The sequence below is a fragment of the Trachemys scripta genome, unplaced genomic scaffold (genome assembly GCF_013100865.1).
Source record: "Trachemys scripta elegans isolate TJP31775 unplaced genomic scaffold, CAS_Tse_1.0 scaffold_28, whole genome shotgun sequence".
In the NCBI taxonomy this organism is placed as follows: Eukaryota; Metazoa; Chordata; order Testudines; family Emydidae; genus Trachemys; species Trachemys scripta.
The window spans coordinates 2545202-2564166 of NW_023260513.1; the positions used below are offsets into that span (position 1 = coordinate 2545202).

Genomic DNA, 18965 nt, shown 5'->3' on the forward strand with positions numbered 1-18965 from the left:
ATGTTACAGTACAGGCAGCAGCAGTGGGTTTAGTAAATGGAGAGAGGACATAAAGGAAAACGTAACCAATGGGGTAGAATGCTTGAGACTGAAGATTATATTATGAGCTATGAGCATGGAGTGAGGCTCCAGGGGTGAAACGCGTCGGGAACCTGCACCCCTGGTTTAGATCCTGGCTCTCAGCGGAGAGTGGGGGTTGTTTCCTGCTCATGAAAACTTGTTTGTTCCCCCAGTGTCTGTTGCTTTTGTCTGCCTGCCAACTGGGTTGCAGGAGCGCCCCGGCCAGCTGCAGTTAACTGTTTGTGGGCACCTCCATGCGTTAATGCAGCAATCCCAGGGGTTAACCCACTAACTCTCGGGGTTTCACTTGGAAGTTCTTTTTTATCACTCCCCTGCGATCGAATCGCAGCTCCTGTCTCCTCATGTGCTCTGTCACCTGGACCATTTTATACTTCATCTGATTTACCAATCCAGTGACAGTATTGTTTGCTACTTCCCCCTCCTGGGCACTCACTTCTCCCATTCGGACAGGCACTGGTCTAGGTCTTGGTTCAGGCTTTACCGGAACCTGGCACTTATCCTACGGGTGACTCCTGCCCGGGGCTTGTTAGGTGGGTGGTTTGGGTCATTCCCAACGTCCCCATTGCAGCCCCATTCCAGCCATTCCATGTTCCGGCTTTTAACTCTGCTCTGGCCACCACGTTCTCTTCCTGTCCCCATTGTTCAGACACTACAAAAGTGCCCAGAGTTTGTTGTTGCCCAGCAAGACTCAGAGCGGGGGGCGGCAGGTCCCTCTGTCCAGGTTCTCTACAGCTGTTTCCAACCGTCTATGCTGCTCCGGGGCCTGCCGTAAGGTATCGTGTCTCTGCCCTGCCGGTTTCCCGGGCTCTGCTGTGTCTCTTGTTTCTTTTAACTCCTTTTCTGTTCCTGTTACTAGCTCCCGGCGGATCGTCTTAACCAATTAACAGCCAGGGCCATAGTTTGCAATATTGTCCATTTCTAACTCTTAGTATTTTTCAAGGCTACAGTCTTGGCCTGAGCCTTACTGATTGGCTGAGCAATCGTCATGGCGCTCACACCTGATTCTGGTCTCTCTAGCAAACCAGGAGCACTTTCCCCAGCGGGCCCATGGGGCAGAGTTTGCAGCCGGAGCTGTCCGGGGAGAGGAGCGGTAAGAGACGCGGCACTAACGAACCTGGCCATTCTGGGCCCTGGTTCTGCACTGAGCCTTCACTACATCAGTTAATAATAATGGCCCAAGTCCTAGGGTCTCTCTTCAGTTTAATGCAACATTTTCTCTGCATCCTCCCCCTTTCCCCTCTGAGCCCCTCAGACTCACGCAGAACCCATCATCCGCCGCTACACTCACCCACCACTTGCTGTTACGATATTTGTATTAGAGTAACAGCTAGACAACCCATTGTGCCGGGCGCTGCCCAGACACACAGTGAGACAGTCCCTGCCCCAGCTGAGATCAGGGCCCCGTTGTGCCGGGCGCTGCACAGACACACAGGGAGAGACAGTCCCTGCCCCAGCTGAGATCAGGGCCCCGTTGTGCCAGGTGCTGCACAGACACACAGCAAGAGACAGTCCCTGCCCCAGCTTAGATCAGGGCCCTGTTGTGCCAGGTGCTGCACAGACACACAGCGAGAGACAGGCCCTGCCCCAGCTGAGATCAGGGCCCTGTTGTGCCGGGCGCTGCACAGACACACAGCGAGAGACAGTCCCTGCCCCAGCTGAGATCAGGGCCCCGTTGTGCCAGGCGCTGCACAGACACACAGGGAGAGACAGTCCCTGCCCCAGCTGAGATCAGGGCCCCGTTGTGCCGGGCGCTGCACAGACACACAGGGAGAGACAGTCCCTGCCCCAGCTGAGATCAGGGCCCCGTTGTGCCGGGCGCTGCACAGACACACAGCGAGAGACAGTCCCTGCCCCAGCTGAGATCAGGGCCCCGTTGTGCTGGGTGCTGCACAGACACACAGAGAGACAGCCTCTTCCCCAAGGAGTCTAACTAGACAAGATGAGGACTGTTTCCCCTGTTTTGCAGCTAGGTTACTGAGGCCTAAGGAGATGAAGGTTCAGATGTGGAGCTGGGTGGGAAAATGTCAAGACAATCTGAGTTCGTAGGTAGATTTTAGAGCACGTAGAGTCACTGACCTTTATCACAAAGTGATGCTCAACCATCACCATAGCAGAGCTGGGCCCCATCTATCTCTCTAGCCCCCCATACCCCCATCGCTCCCTCCCGCAGACTGCAGCAGGTCTTGTAGCCCCAGCAGCAGATACTCCCCAGCCTTCCCAGGACATGGGCTCCTAGCTGAAGTCTCTGGGGCTAGTGGGCCCATACTGACACCATCTGCCTTTGCTTTGGAGGTGGAAGGAAGCCGGGCGAGATGGCAGAGGAGGGCTCTGAGCTGGAAAGGGGCCTCCATGCCATCGTGGGCAGCTTCTACAGATACGCCGAGGGCTCCGAGGGACCTAAGGAGCTGGACCAGGCGGCTTTCCAGAACCTACTCAGAAACGAGCTGAGCCATCAGCTCACGGTGAGACCCGGCTACTGGCACCCCAAGGCGACTGGAGACATCAAACACTGACTGCTAGCAAAGGGGGGAGGTCTCTCTGTGACCCTCAGCCCTGCCCTCCAGCCCCCTGCTGTCCCTGCCCTGGGCTCCCCGCCAGCTCTACTGGTGCCCCTCAATACCAACCCACAGCCCCCTGCTGTCCCAGCCCGGGACTCCCCTCACAACTCTGCGGGTGTCCCTCACTCCCAACCCAGAGACCCCGATTAGCCCAGCCCTGGCTCCCCCACCCCACCCAGCGCTCTGCTGGCGCCCCTCAGTCCCGGCCCACATCCCCCTGCTCTCCCAGGAGTTAGCTCCGCTCTGCACAGCTCTGCCAGTGGCACTAAATCCTGACCCACTGACCCCCTGCTATGCCAGTTCCGGCTCCCCACAGCCCTCACACCTCTGCCAATGGGCCTCGAGCTTGACTTGTATCTCACTTCTCCTTCACACACACACACACACACACACACACGTCTGTGTGTGGGGAGCCCTGCTAGTCTGACCCCCTGCAGCAGGGGGTAGCAGCGTGCACACACTCACACAGACACACACCCGGCAGTAAAGCCCTTTACTGATCCACGTGCCCGATGGGTCCCCAGCAGTGACTTGCTGTTTCCTTGGTGAGCTTTAGAACTCAGAGGACCAGAAGGCAGCGCTGGACATGTTTAGGAAGGTGGATGCCAACAACGATCAGAAAATCTCCTTCGACGAGTACTGGGATCTGATCGTAGAGATTTGCCGAGTGATCCGGCGCAGCAATTATAACGAGTAGCGACCGGGGAGCTGTGTCCAGTGGGGAAACCGAGGCACGCGCCGCAACGGGAAATGCCCCCAAATCCTTTGCCTGATGCACTCAAAGCAAACCTGCACCTCCCCCACACCACCTCACCCCCAATAAACCCAGCGACCTTAATCTGTCTGCTTGCTGGGACCCTCCCACCCCCTTCCCCATTCTGCACATCTCATGCTGCTGCAGCTGCCCCTGTCCCCCTCGCCTGGATCCCACCCTGATCACCCCTCGGTCTCTGCTCCCATGCTGCCCATCTTGTCACAACCCAATGGCCCCCTCCCTCAGGTCCCCTGGAGAGGCAGATCAGCACTGTATGTTGCTAACGCTGTTGCAAGCATTGCAAGGCATTTTGGGAAGGGTTAAAGGTGTGAGTGTGGAGTGGAAGATTCCTTTGCAGGTTGCGGGAGGCCAAAGGGGGAGGAAGGAAGAGAGCAGAGAAGGGGTTAACTTGACACTTCAGCTCCGAAGAGAAGATGCTGGCCCCAGTCCAAGGTCACGGCGCTCGACGGGCTGAGCAGGACCGCAGAAATTGCAAAAACGAGCGAGACGGCAAGGCCAGCGAAGGGGAAAACAAAGTCTCATATCCCTGGAGCCGGTGTGTTTTGGGAAAGCTGAGGAGGCCACAGAAAGCCAGTTTGGACTGGTACAAAGAGCACCAGGAACAAAGGTCCCTGAATGAAACACCCCAAAAGAACCCAGGACTTAAAAACCCTCCCGAGAGCCAAAGCAAGTCGGAGAAAAACAGCAGACCCTGGACGACCCGCGCATGGGACAAGAACTCCCGTCCACCCCTCCCCCTCTTCTTCTTGCGTTACTCCCAGGCTTGGCCAGCCTCGGGTAGTGCGGGTGTGAGTATGAAAGTGGGTTAGGGCTTGGGGCACTAACTCTTTTTTCCTTCCTCTGAGTGACGTGGGAACCCCCAGCACTCTCCGCTGTTGTTTTATTATTTTATTAATAAAGCTTTAAAATTTAGACACTTGGTGTGCTCCGTCATCTCCTCCCCTAACGATCCTGCGGCCTCAGCCTGATCACCTGACCCCTCAGGCAGATTAGTAACAAAAATCTGTCACAATCTCCCCCCACTGCTAGGAGTCACCCCGTACACCCCGAATCCGCCCTGGCCTCTGCTCCCCATGTCACCTACCTCCCCTCTGGCCCTGGCATGGGAGCCCCACACGACCCAGCTCTCCATCACTGGGATCTCTCTCCCACCCCCTGCGGCCTGCTCTCCCCGAGCCGCCCTGCTATCACTCGGTAACATGGCTTGAATAAAGAGTCCGCTCTGAGCTCCGGCCACGTCTCTGTTCTTACTGCAGCCCAGATTGGATGGGTCAGTTCTGATGCATGGACACGCAGTACAGCGCACTGCCAGCAGAGGGCAGTGGGGCGCTCCCCGGCTGGGCACATCATTGTCATGCTGCGGGAGGGACTTGGACAGGCCAAGTTCTGGGACCTTCTCAGCCAATCTGCCGCCCTCCCAGCACCCGCCCTGCCATCCGCACCCGCTCTGCCATCTGCACCTGCTCTCTGACCTTCCCAACCTGTCTGCCACCCACACCTACTCTGTGACCTGCCCATGTGATCCATGACCTTCCCAACCTACTGAGATTGATGCAGTGTGAGTGAAGACACTGTGTGACCTATGTCAGTCCTCCAGCAACTGTCCCACAATGCCCAACAGTGACCACTCTGGTCACAGCTGTGAACTCCACTGCCCAGGGGTCATGCAGACAGGAAACCATCCCCCTTCCCCTTTAAAAATCCTGCATGCTTTTTGAAATGCCTTTTCCTGATTGCCCACCAGTAATGACCATATCACAAGTCTTTGCTTTGGGAGCTGGGGAAAGGCGAATCCATCATTCCTTTGGCACATGGATCAGTCCCTGTGGCCCCTGGAAAGCAAGTTTTCTAAGAGTTGAAGGAAAGGCGGAGACCCAATTGTTGAAGACCGTCACCCTCTTTTTATTTTCTCAGTTCAGCCCCTGCATCTTGGCACGTCCAAAATACCGAAAGTCAGCAGAGCGATGCATCAGAAAGGGAGCTGTCAGCCAATTGTGGAGTGACGATAGTCCAGGGGAGATGATTCCAGGCAGCGATGGGTATTACAGTGAAAACATGACGTGGTCCTAACGGCAACTAGCAGAAGGCCTGGGAAGAAAGTAAAACTTCTGGGCGGAGGGGTGGGGAAAGGAGTGCAAGCAGGAGCAACAACAGAGGAAGAGGGAGACAGCAGGAACATCTGGGCAAAAGGATTGTGGGAGGCTGGGATCCAAAGGGGGAGGGAGTCAGTGGCTTGAAGAAAACACAGCCCCTCCTGAAATTTGCAATCCAGCCTTGAAACTGCAGGGCTGTGAATAGATGCTATTAAAGTCCTGGTATTGGTCACCAGTCCTGGGCGGTACAGGGCTGGAGAACCACCGCCACGCCTGCAGGTGGTGGAAGCGAGCGACTGCTAGCCTCAGAGGGGGTATCTGGGCATCCTCTCCCTTTGCTGCCCCATAATCGGCTCTCACATTCCCCAGAGCTGCCGACTCCCCCACTGGTGTCCCCCGCTGTGAGGTTTCCTCTCCACCACCCGTGGGGCTCCCGGCCTCCCAGCCCTGGGGCTTCTTCCCTCTGTCGCCGCATTCCCAGAGAAGGGTGTCCGCCCGGCTCCCGCCTTCCCCAGATCAATGAAGCAATTAAAAAAAGGGCCACCAAATTGGCGTTTATTACATTTTCTCAGTGGCAATGGGGCCAAGAAGTCAGCAATTTCCATGCCAAGAGGAGGCGTCTTTCCACATACAGAGCCTGATTCTGTCCTGCACCTTGCGCCCTGGTGTACAAACTGACACATTTGCAAAAACATAAAATAAATAAATAAATTAAAATCAGCACTAACAGATCGGAAATCTCAGCGCCCTTTGACGCACTGCTTCCCACAACAACAGCACTTTCATCGATTGTGTGACAATAGTGGGGGAAAACATCCTAGAAAGGGCTGCTTCCTTCTAGCACTCAACACAGGGCTCTATTACAATAAGGGAACCAGTGTTATCCCTAGATCTGCTCTCTCACTACTTCACTGCCTGGAACGCTCTCCAGCCCATGCCTCTACCTGGCTTCTTGCTACAGTTCACACATCCTCGGAGCACTCGCCTACAGTATGGGGTATTTGACACATTGGACCAGATCTTCAGCTGATGACAGAAAGAATAGCTCCATTGGCTACTCCAGCTGAGGATGGATCAACATATGGGACGGGGATTCATATCAGGCGATGGAGCCTGTATACAGAATTGGGATATTTGGCATCTTTGATTCCAACACCCAGCTACTGGAGTCATGTGATCACATAAACAAACCTCAGCTATTTCTTTAAAAAAAATTGTTTTAAGAGTTATGGTTGCAGATTGAAAAAAAGACCCAAATGGCTCAGAAATTGGAAGGGAAATACAAAGAACCCCAAACATATGAAGTCGCAATTGTCAAGCCAATTTCATGATTTTGGGGGATACCATCCCCAATTTAAGATTTTTGAATGGTGTCGGCAATACACAATCCCAATCCCATCTGCATTGTACACATTACGCTGGGAAGCAAAAATGGGACTGTCTGCTGCTGCCTCCTCGGGCTCCCCCCCCATCCTGTTGCCTCCCTTCCATTGTCCCTGGCTCCAAACACGAGGAGGCTGCGGGAGAGGAAGGGACGGGCCTCAACAGGCTTCTTGCCCCTCCCCCCCCACTCTGCTGCCATCCCAGCTTCCCTGCTCTGAGCGCCATCTAGTGGGGTTCAGTGGGAGTGCTAGCTATGGGGGCCTTTCCCAGGCCCGTCTCTTCAGCCGCACTCAGTCCGACTCCCACCCTGGCAGAAAGGGGGGAGGAGCAGGAGGGATTCAAGGGTGGGGGAATCCCGGAGCGGGGGCCAGGTCAGAAGCTGCAGATGATTACTGGTGGGGGGGGGGCACCCCCCTGCTTGCCACCCCTTGCGCACACCCCTGCTCGGGTTAGGTTACCTCAGTTAAAATAGCACTGAAGACACAGCTGTGTCTTCTCTGTGATTTTAACCTGAGTTAAGAACACACTTTTTTTTTGCAATGTAGACATGTCTTAAGTGACTTGCCCCAGGTCACACAGGAAGTCAGTAGCGGAGCAGGAAATCAACTGCAGATCTCCTGAGCTCTGTGTAAACTCAAAAGCGTGTCTCTCTCCCCGACAGAAGTTGGCTTAATAAATGATATCCCCTCCCCCACCCTGGATCTCTAATATCCTGGGACCAACACGGCTACATCACTGCACACAACAATGGTTTAACTGTATCCGTTTGAAAGCCAATTTAAATTAATCTGTGGCAACTTTTTAGGGTGGAAAAGGCTTAAATCTCTCTTGCTCACTCTGATGCTTCTTTGAAGTTTTCCAGCTGGTGTCTGAGAAAGGCCAGCCCCGGGCAGCCCCTGGTGGAGATTGTTCTGGGAACAGAAACACCTGTGAAGCCAAATGCGGCACCTGTCTAGAGGATTTCCGATCTCAGCTGAAAGGAAGCTTGTGTCATCCAAACCAGCACGGCTCAGCAAGTAACCTCAGCTCATTGTGTCTCTGAACTGCCCTTTGCCTGGCGTGGTCACTGCCGGTGGAAACCCAGTTGCTGTCCCAGCCTGTGGGCATCATGCAACGCAGGGACACGCGGCCCCTTGCTGTCTACACCAACTCAGTCATCAGCCACACTCAGGGCCAGTCAATAAATATACCTGCTTCAGCTGATATTAGAGAGACCAGGTGGGGGAGGTGATAGCTTTCATTGGACCAACTTCTGGTGGTGAGAGAGACAAGCCTTCCAGCTCACACAGAGCTCTTCTTCAGGCTTGTCTCTCTCACCAACAGAAGTTGGTCCAATGAAAGATTGTATCTCCCCCACCTGGTCTCTCTAATGTCCTGGGACCAACAGGGCTATAACTCAGCTGATACTGTGTTTCTACAGCTGATATGATGTGGGGTAGTGACATCTAGTGGCTGCTCACAGTACTGCTCATCTGTGTGCCATTCAAGCAGGTATTAAAGCAGGGGTCTCAAACACGTGGCCCACGAGCCCCTCGTCCTCCCCCAGTGTTTACCTGGAGCGGCTCCGGCCGGACATGCATCGGGGACAGGGCAGGCTCCCTGCCTGCCTGCCCTGCCCCAGCTCTGCTCCGGGAAGAGGCTGGAACATGGGGAAGGGGGGGCAGAGGGGCTGTGTGTTGCTGTTGCTTCAGGCAGCGCCCCGGCAGCTCCCATTGGCCGGGAACGGGGAACCACGTTAAGTGCCCATGTGCTGAGGCATCCAAAATCAGTGGCCTCTTTTGAAGATGTTAGCTTTAGTGCTTTGAAATGCTGGCCATGCGATTTATCATCACTAGGGAATGGTGAAAGCACTGGGCCGGGACTCAGGAGACCTTTGTCCCTCTTCTCTATTTAGACTTTAAGCTTTTTGGGACAGAGCCTGTCTCTTCCTGTGTGTCTGGGCAGTAGTGTAGCTGGGGGGGGAGCAGGGGTGCAGCCGCTCCCACACTGAGCACAAGTGGTGCCTTGTCAATTTCTTGGCGCCTTTTTACTCACCCGGGGGAGAGAGAAAAAAAAAGGCACCACCCGCTGCGACACTTTTCATTTACTCACCCGGCGGGGCTCTGGGTCTTCGGCGGCACTTCGGTTTCTTCTTTAGTCACTCGGTGCACTTCTGCCCAAGCCAAGACCTACCCATTAAGGCTGGGTAATTACCTCTCACCACAAACAGTGGTAATTTAGCAGCCTGTCCATTGAGCTCCACCTTAACATCCGTAGTGCCCAACATGGGCACAGCTTCTCCTGTATACGTCTTCAGAACAGTTTTTGTTGCCTTAAGCGGAAGATGCTGTAGCTTTTCTTTATACACAGTCTCTGAGACCAGCGAGACGGCTGCACCGGTGTCCAGCTCCATGCGTATAGATTTGCCGTCCAACAACGGGGTTACCCAGTATTCATATGAGCCCACTGCCAAAGACAAAATGTGCAGTGGCTCTTCTTGCGATGAGGTGTCACCTTGGTCATCCTGGGTCTGCTCTAGGGTATGCAGATTTCCCTTTTTGGTCGGCCAGACCACAGGCCTCTTTTTCTTTTGTTTACAGGCACACTCAATGTGTCCCTTTTTGCCCCAGTGTCGACACACCAGGTCCTCACACCAGCATTCTGATGCCTGGTGACCCGGCTTACCACAGCGGTAACATTCCTGACTCCCCACAGTTTTGTGGGTAGGTTCTTGTGACACCTTATGCACCCTAGGGGATGCACCGATGGATTGTGCCTTATTTGTAGCCAGTTCTATGGAGACAGCAATATCAATGGTCTTCTGTAAGGTAAGCTGAGCCTCTGTCAATAGGCGCTTCTGTATAGCTTCACTGTGCAGGCCACACACTAACCTGTCACGTAGGGCATCCTTTAACATCTCCTTAAATTCACAGTGTTCTTCAAGCTTTCTCAACGTTGCTACAAATTGTACAACTGTTTCGTCATCTTTCTGATCTCTTTTGTGGAACCTATATCGTTCAGCAATTACCAGTGGTTTTGGAGAAAAATGGGACCCCGGGATTTCCACAATGTCACTGTAAGATTTAGTTTCTGGCTTAACAGGGTGGAGTAAGCGGCGTAGCAGGGAGTAGGTCTTAGCCCCTACAACACTTAAGAATATTGGCACCTTCTTCTCTTCTGTAATGTCATTTGCAACAACAAAAAGCTCAAAACACTCAATATATACAATGCCATTGCACTATAGGCTCCTCAAAAGGTTCCAGTGGCCCTGTAAGTGCAGCCATGATTTTAGTTTCAGTTTGCACAGTCAGTGCAAACAAGCCAGTTCTCACCCCCTTCCAGCAGCAAACAAGGTTTTTTTTTTTTTTTGTATCTTGACTTCTACTTCCTTCTGTTGCAGGGATCCCATCCTCGTCGCCACGTTGTTATATCCTTGGGGGCAACAGTTTTAGGAAGAAATCACTGGAGACACAGAGAGCTGTAAACCTTGTAGCAGCCATTTATTGCCACACTCAGAACTAACCAACAGCCAGCCAAGCTGGCTGGGCTATCCCCTAATAATCTAACTCAGTTGCCATAGCAACACACGGTTCTATTACCACGACCACCAAATACACAACAGGATCCTTCAGTGCCGCTGAAGACCTGGAGCGCCGCCGGGTGAGTAAAAGCGCCGCAGCAGGTGACACCTTTTTTTTTGAGCGCTCCCCCGGTTCCCTCCACCTGGCTACGCCACTGCCTATACGCTGCAGCCTATTTACTTGTTTCTTAGGGCATGGCTACACTTGCAGATGTAGAGCGCTGTGAGTTAAACTCGCCTTCGTAGAGCCCAGTATGCAAAGCGCTGCAGTCTGTCCACACTGTCAGCGGCGTGCGCACTGGCGTGGCCACATTTACGGCACTTGCAGTGGCATTGGGAGCGGTGCATTATGGGCAGCTATCCCACAGAGCACCTCTTCCCATTCTGGCGCTGTGGCTTTTGGGAAGGGGGTGAGAGGTGCGGGGCATTCTGGTCCTGTCCCAAACGCCCCGTGATGCATTGCTTCGCATCGCAGCAATCCGTGCTTCTGTCCACATTTGGCGCCATCTTTCGACATTTTTTGTACTGTCTTCCCTTCCGGTCTGTGGAAATGGAGCCCGAACTGCTGAGGAATATGCTGACGAGTCTCACCAGCACGTCACGTTTGGCAGTCGAGTTACTCCTTATGCTACAAACTAACAGTGAGGAGTCCAACAACGATATCAACTTGCGTAACACATATGACATGAGATTGCTTGTGGCATTCACGGACATGCTCACCACCGTGGAACGCCACTTTTGGGCTCAGGAAACAAGCACGGAGTGGTGGGATCACATTGTCATGCAAGTCTGGGATGATGAGCAGTGGCTGCAGAACTTTCGGATGAGAAAAGCCACTTTCATGGGACTGTGTGAGAAGCTCGCCCCCACCCTGCGGCGCAAGGACACGAGATTGAGAGCTGCCCTGCCGATGGAGAAGCGGGTGGCTATTGCAATCTGGAAGCTAGCAACTTCAGACAGCTACCGATCAGTCGCTAACCAGTTTGGAGTGGGAAAGTCGACAATTGGAATCATGTTGATGCAAGTTTGCCGGGCCATTAATCGTATCCTGCTCAGAAGAACCGTGACCCTGGGTAACGTGCGTGACATTGTGGCTGGCTTTGCACAAATGGGTTTCCCTAACTGCAGAGGGGTGATAGATGGGACACATATTCCAATTCTGGCACCAGCCCACCTAGCCTCAGAGTACGTTAATCAGAATGGGTATTTCTCTGTGGTTCTCCAGGTACTTGTGGATCACTGTGGGCGTTGGTGTTTCATGGACATTAACGCAGACTGGCCCGGAAAGGTACATGATGCACACATCTTTCGGAACACAGGCCTGTTCAGGAAGCTGCAAGCCAGTCAGTGCACTTTACGTGCCTTGCCAGCGTGGACACGTCATGAGTTAGAGCACATGGGGCTGCTTTAATGCACTCTAACTCGTAAGTGGATTGGTAACTGGTTAAAAGATAGGAAACAAAGGGTAGGTATAAATGGTCAGTTTTCAGAATGGAGAGAGGTAAATAGTGGTGTTTCCCAGGGGTCTGTTCTGGGATCAGTCCTATTCAACATATTCATAAATGATCTAAACAGTGAGGTGGTAAAATTTTCATATGATACAAAACTACTCAAGATAGTTAAGTCCCAGGCAGACTGCGAAGAGCTACAAAAGGATCTCTCAAAACTGGGTGACTGGGCAACAAAATGGCAGATGAAATTTAATATTTATAAATGCAAAGTAATGCACATTGGAAAACATAATCCCAACTATACATATAAAGTGATGGGGTCTAAATTTGCTGTTCCCACTCAAGAAAGATCTTGGAGTCATTGTGGATAGTTCTCTTAAAAACCTCCACTCAATGTGCAGCGGCAGTCAAAAAACCAAACAGAATGTTGGGAATCATTAAGAAAGGGATAGATAATAGGATAGAAAAGATCATAGTGTCTCTATATAAATCCATGGAATGCCCACATCTTGAATACTGTGTGCACATGTGGTCACCCCATCTCAAAAAAAGATATATTGGAATTGGGCAACTGGGAGGCCCCTCCTCACCCCTTCTGCCTACAGCCCTGCCCCTGTTCTGCCGCTTCGACCTGCGGCCCTGCCCACAGCTCCACCCCTTTCTGTCCCTTCCCCAGGGATGGGGCTGCCCCTGTTCCACCCAGGGCCTCCCCCATTCTGTCCCCCCACTGCAGCCCCGCAACCCCTTTTGCTTCTTTCTCCCTCCTCTGGCCCCAACATTGGAGCAGCTCTGTCCCCATGCCACAGCTCTGGTCCCAGTGGGGAGTCAGAGATCCTCCAGTCCCAGAGCTGCAGTGGATGTCTGGGTGCTGGGTCTTTCTTCCCCCGCCAACCACCATGCTTCTGCATTTAGACCCCATCAGTTTATATGTATAGTTCAGGATCAGGTTCTAGGGCTTCTCCTGCCCTGCCTGGCACGTCTGCCAAAGAGCTGGGTCAGGTGCAGGGCTTTCCCTGTCCTGTGGCTTCTGCCAGGCTGGGCGGGGCTTCCCCTGTCCTGTGGCTTCTGTCGGGGACGGGAGCCACTGGGTGGGTTCCCCAGCCCTGCCCTGCTGCCATGGAGCGGGGTTGGGGTGCAAGGGATTGCCCGGCAGCCGGGACTCCATGCTTCCACCACAGGGCGGTGGAATTTTTTCAAGCCCCCACCCCGCCAACTAACATCCCGCCTGGGTGTCTCTCTATAGTAGCAAATACCTCCCTGATTCCAGGCTGATGTGGGGAGCTGGTGTTTAGGTTACGTGGTGCAGGGAGGGGGGTCAGATTGAGGGGTGCAACTCTGACACACACACCCCCACCTCTCATCAGTGTTTCACCTCTCAGGGGTGCATGGATTCCAGGGGCTGTGACTGAGGGGTTAATTCCCAGCCCCGGGTTTGCTTTGTTGCAGTTGCTGGGGGCTGCTCCCACCTTCCCTCCCTAATTCTCTTTCTGTTCTTCTTCTTCTCCCTCCTCTCTTCTCTTTCCTTTTCCTTCTTCAGTTCCACTTTCTACCCTGATCCTCTCTCTCTTTCCCTTGCCCATTGCTGCATTTCTCCTGTTCGGCTGTTCCTCTTTTTCCGCCATCTGGTGTTCTCCCTCCTCCCTCCTTCCTTTGCACTCCTCACGTCAGTCTCTTCCCCTCTGTGTTCTCCCCACTCCCTCTCCTGAGCCCGCTCTGCCTGAAGCCCATTCTCTGGGAGTGGGGACAAGGACCCCCAGGTGGGGGTGGGTGGGTAGGAGGCTCAGGTGGGAACCCCGCTCTATGGGATGAGCAATGTGGTGGTGTGTCGTCCTTCGGTTCCTGAGGTATTTTCACTTTCCAGTGGACATTTTGTGCTATGTGGTTGTTACAGCCAGAAGCCTTCCCTTCATTCTCTGTCACCCTGTCACACTCTTCATTGCTACCAGCACCAACATCCCCATCCCCCTCCTACACCCCCAGCCTTGAGCTGGGACCCCCAGATCCCACCCAGACATGGAGATCACAGGGTGTGGGGTTTCTTACACCGTTTTCAAAGACCAGTCAGACTCCATTTCATGAATTGTTTTTTTTTTCTGCCCCTCCCCACACTCACAAGGGAGGCACTGAAACAAGAAACAAAAAAATCAACTCCCCACAGCAACACACACACTGACAACTCATTTGGGGAGGAGTTTGGAGGCAAGTGGGCCAGATCCTCAGCTCAGCACAACAGGGCCCTGATCTCAGCTGGGGCAGGGCCTGTCTCTCGCTGTGTGTCTGTGCAGCGCCCGGCACAACGGGGCCCTGATCTCAGCTGGGGCAGGGACTGTCTCTCCCTGTGTGTCTGTGCAGCACCCGACACAACAGAGCCCTGATCTCAGCTGGGGCAGGGCCTGTCTCTCCCTGTGTGTCTGTGCAGCGCCCAACACAACGGGGCCCTGATCCCAGCTGGGGCAGGGACTGTCTCTCCCTGTGTGTCTTTGCAGCACCCGACACAACAGGACCCTGATCTCAGCTGGGGCAGGGCCTGTCTCTCACTATGTATCTGTGCATATGCCCAAAGGAGAGTGACATGAATTGAGAATACTTCCATACCTGGTAGTCTAAAAATAAACCCTGAGTCTGCTGCTTTATAAAAACAGATCAAAAGCTTGCGAGACTCATTCCCCTTGCTAGTCTGGACTTTGATATCTTGCACCTTGTGTTGGCATTTACCCCAGTGCAGGGTGTGTTTGCAATGCTTCCATTCTGATTTAGTTACATTTTAGGCAGTATCATTTTCTGGCTGGGATACATTCAGCATGTCCATGCCCATGGAGGTAAATGTAACCAGAGGCACCGGAACAATTTGTACAGTGGGGGTGCTGAGAACCATTGACCCAAACAGTAAACCCTGTATATAATGGAAACCACTTCAAGCCAGGGGGTGCTGCCACCACCCCAGAATCCTTTGTTCCTGCACCTATAAATGTAACCTTTCTACCAGGTGGAGTCGGCAGCAACAAGGGCCAGGTTCAATATCTAGGGGTTCCTTTCGACAATGGAACAGAACCAGTTTGAGCCCCCCACCCAGAAATCTGGGAAAATTGCACATCTGGGCACCTCGATGACACAGTACTTCCCCTCTCGCAAGCACTGCGTCTGTGTATAGCAAAGAAAACAGCTAATAAAAAGGGGAAAGAAATCTGGCATTCATTCAGGAAAGCGCCACGAGCAGGATTCGAAAACATGACCATGAGCAAAACACTCATCCCCGAGTACGCTGGGCAGTATCCTTCGCCTCAGTTCCTCACCTCGCGGTGTGAAAGTCCAGCAAACAAATGTTCCTTTAACATGCCGCTCCCCTTTCCCTCTACCGCATCCCACTCACAGTTGTTGGCCTAGTCAGCTCTTAATGGGGGAGCCTCTGGTAGTGCAGGCTGGGCAGTTTCACCAGAGACGCTGTCACACAGTAGATCTGACTTAGCACTTACCTGGTTATCAGTGATCTGAGCTCTAGTGAGCCAGAACAAAAGACTCTCAAGTGAATCTAATCAGCTCTGTCATTAAATGCAGGAGAGAGGAAGGGTCACATGGTGTTTATAATCCTTGGGCAGAGTCTATCCCACCACCACCACCACTCAGGCCTGGTCTACACTACGACTTTAATTCGGATTTATCAGCTTTAATTCGAATTTACTCTGTAACCGTCCACACAACGACGCTATTTATTTCGATGTAAAGGACCCTTTAAATCGATTTCTGTACTCCACCCCGACGAGCGGAGTAGCGCCAAAATCGAGTTTAACATTTCGAATTAGGGATAGTGTGGCCGCAATTCGATGGTATTGGCCTCCGGGAGCTATCCCACAGTGCATCATTGTGACCGCTCTGGACAGCAATCTAAACTCGGATGCACTGGCCAGGTAGACAGGAAAAGCCCCGCAAACATTTGAATTTCATTTCCTTTTTGCCCAGCGTGGAGAGCACAGGTGACCACAGATACCTCATCAGCACAGGTAACCATGCAGGCTGATAATCGAAAAAGAGCACCAGCATGGACCGTGAGGGAGGTACTGGATCTGATCGCTGTATGGGGAGAGGATTCAGTGCTTGCAGAACTTCGTTCTAAAAGACGAAATGCAAAAACTTTTGAAAAAATCTCCAAGGGCATGATGGAGAGAGGCCACAATAGGGACTCTGAGCAGTGCCGCGTGAAAGTCAAGGAGCTCAGACAAGCCTATCAAAAAACAAAGGAGGCAAACGGTCGCTCCAGGTCAGAGCCGCGGACATGCCGCTTCTACGCCGAGCTGCATGCAATTCTAGGGGGGGCTGCCACCACTACCCCACCTGTGTTCGTGGATTCTGGGTCGGGGATAGTCTCATCAGCGACGCCTGAGGATTCTGCCGATGCGGGAGAGGAGGAGGAGGAGGAGGAGGATGAGCTTGCAGAGAGCACACAGCACTCCCTTCTCCCCAACAGCCAGGATCTTTTTATCACCCTGACTGAAATACCCTCCCAAGCCTCCCAAGCCAGTACCCAAGACTCTGACCCCATGGAAGGGACCTCAGGTGAGTTTACCTTTTAAAATATAAACTTGTTTTAAAAGCAAACGGTTTTTAATGATTACTTTGCCTGACTTTGCATTCGCGGTCAGTTCAGCTACTGGAAAAGTCTGTTAACGTGTCTGGGGATGGAGCGGAAATCCTCCAGGGACATCTCCATGAAGCTCTCCTGGAGGTACTCCGAAAGCCTTGCCAGAAGGTTTCTGGGCAGTGCATCCTTATTCCCTCCTCCATGGTAGGACACTTGACCACGCCATGCTTGCAGCAAGTAATCTGGTATCATTGCCTGACAAAGCCTGGCAGCATATGGTCCCGGTGTTTGCTGGCATTCAAGCAACATCCGTTCTTTATCTTGTTGTGTAATCCTCAGGAGAGTGATATCACTCCTGGTAACCTGGTTGAAATACGGGAACTTAATTAAGGGGACAGAGGTGGCCGTTCCTACTGGGCTGTTTGCCTGTGGCGGAAAATAAATCCTTCCCTGCAGTTAGCCAAGCGCAGATGGGAAATTGGCCCTGAGTTTTTCGCGTTTGGCTAGCAGGGATCTTCCCTGTTACCAGCCACGCGGTGGGGGGAGGGGTACCGTGATCATCCCAGAGAATTCATGGCGAGAGGGGGGGGGTGGTTAGTTTGTTTTCTGGTGCTGCTGAATGTTAACAGAAAAACCGCAGCACTCTACAAGCTATGCTTGGTATGTGGGAAAGGAGAGCGCAGAAGCTGTAAGACAATGGCTTACCATGGCCGCACGCAAGCCGAATTCTGTTGCCCAGACCTGTGATCTCTAGCAGCAAAGCCACAGGCACTCAGCATGAAGAGGCAAAATGCGACCTTGCACAGAAATCACATGTGCTATGTAATGTGAATAGTGTTGGTCACCGTGAAAGAGTATAAGCATTGTTCTGGAAAATGTAGCTTTTTAAACAATTCTCTCTTTTTTCCCCTCCCTACAGCAGCTGCAAATTCCTCAAGCCTCCCTCCTCCATCCCGAAGGTTATCACAGATAAGGCGTCGTAAGAAGAGAACGCGAGATGAGATGTTTTCTGAAATTATGGAATCCAGCCGCAGTGACAGAGCTCATCTGAATGAGTGGAAGGAAACAGTTTCAAAGTATAGGAAAGAAGCCAGTGAACGTGAGGACAGGAGGGACCAACGTGAGGACATGAGGGACCAACGTGAGGACAGGAGGGACCAACGTGAGGAGAGGAGAGATGCTCGAGATGAGAGGTGGCGGCAGGAAGACCAGAGGAGGCAGGATGCAACGCTGGGGCTGCTGCGTGAGCAAACAGACATGCTCCGGCGTCTGGTGGAGCTTCAGGAACGGCTGCTGGAAAACAGACTGCCGCTACAGCCCCAGTACCCCCCTCCCCATGTTCCATATCCTCCTCACCCAGACGTGTAAGAACGCGGGGGGGGGAGGCTCCGTACACCTTCCCATTCCACCCCAGTAGACAGCCCAAGCAAAAGGCTGTCATTTTTTTAACCTTTTCTTTGTGGCTTTTTCCTTCCCAGCAATCCTCCTCCCAAATACCACCCGGGTTCCCTCCCTCTTTTTCTAATCTATTAATAAAGAATAAATGATTTTTAAATGATAGTGACTTTATTTGGTTTGAAAGAAAGCTGGGGGAAGGGGGAGGGTGGGTTCCTTACAGAAAATCAGTCAATAAAGGGGGCGGGTTTTCATGAAGGAGAAACAAACAGATATTTCACACTGTAGCCTGGCCAGTCATGAAACTGGTTTTTAAAGCTTCTCTGATGCACAGCGCTTCCTGGTGTGCTCTTCTAATCGCCCTGGTGTCTGGCTGCGCGTAATCAGCAGCCAGGCGATTTGCCTCAGCCTCCCACCCCGCCATAAAGGTCTCCCCCTTACTTTCACAGAGATTGTGGAGCACACAGCAAGCAGAAATAACAATGGGGAGATTTCTTTGGCTGAGGTCAGAGCGAGTCAATAATGATCGCCAGCGACCTTTTAAACGGCCAAATGCACATTCTACCACCATTCTGCACTTGTTGAGCCTGTAGTTAAACAGCTCCTGACTCCTGTCCAGGCTGCCTGTGTATGGCTTCATGAGCCATGGCATTAAGGGGTAGGCTGGGTCCCCAAGAATAACTATTGGCATTTCAACATCCCCAACGGTTATTTTCTGGTCCGGAAAGTAAGTCCCTTGCTGCAGCCCTTTAAACAGAGTAGTGTTCCTGAAGACGCGAGCGTCATGAACCCTTCCCGCCCAGCCCGCGTTGATGTTGGTGAAACATCCCTTGTGATCCACAAGTGCTTGCAGCACCATTGAAAAGTACCCCTTGCGGTTTATGTACTCGGTGGCTTGGTGCTCCGGTGCCAAGATAGGGATATGGGTTCCGTCTATCGCCCCACCACAGTTAGGGAATCCCATTGCAGCAAAGCCATCCACTATAGCCTGCACATTTCCCAGAGTCACTAACTTTCGTAGCAGCACCTGAGTGATTGCTTTGGCTACTTGCATCACAGCAGCCCCCACAGTAGATTTGCCCACTCCAAATTGA

At 52.7% G+C, this 18965-nt stretch overlaps 1 protein-coding gene across 1 annotated transcript; it reads left to right on the top strand.

The window, feature by feature from the left end:
- Window positions 1–691: 691 nt before the first annotated feature.
- On the top strand, window positions 692–4328 carry LOC117870482 (protein S100-A16-like). The gene is made up of 4 exons (XM_034757667.1): window positions 692–854; window positions 1099–1171; window positions 2374–2543; window positions 3196–4328. Exons 2-4 carry the CDS (start codon window positions 1129–1131, stop codon window positions 3334–3336), a joined length of 354 nt encoding a protein of 117 aa, XP_034613558.1. The 5' UTR covers window positions 692–854; window positions 1099–1128; the 3' UTR covers window positions 3337–4328.
- Window positions 4329–18965: the final 14637 nt, after the last annotated feature.

What these genes read in the sequence shown, in the direction of transcription:
- LOC117870482 (XM_034757667.1), top strand. Translation starts at nt 1,129, where the DNA reads ATGGGGCAGAGTTTGCAGCCGGAGCTGTCCGGGGAGAGGAGCG. An exon ending in GCTGTCCGGGGAGAGGAGCG is followed by an intron (nt 1,172 to 2,373) that starts GTAAGAGACGCG and finishes TTTGCTTTGGAG; the next exon opens with GTGGAAGGAAGCCGGGCGAG. An exon ending in AGCTGAGCCATCAGCTCACG is followed by an intron (nt 2,544 to 3,195) that starts GTGAGACCCGGC and finishes GGTGAGCTTTAG; the next exon opens with AACTCAGAGGACCAGAAGGC.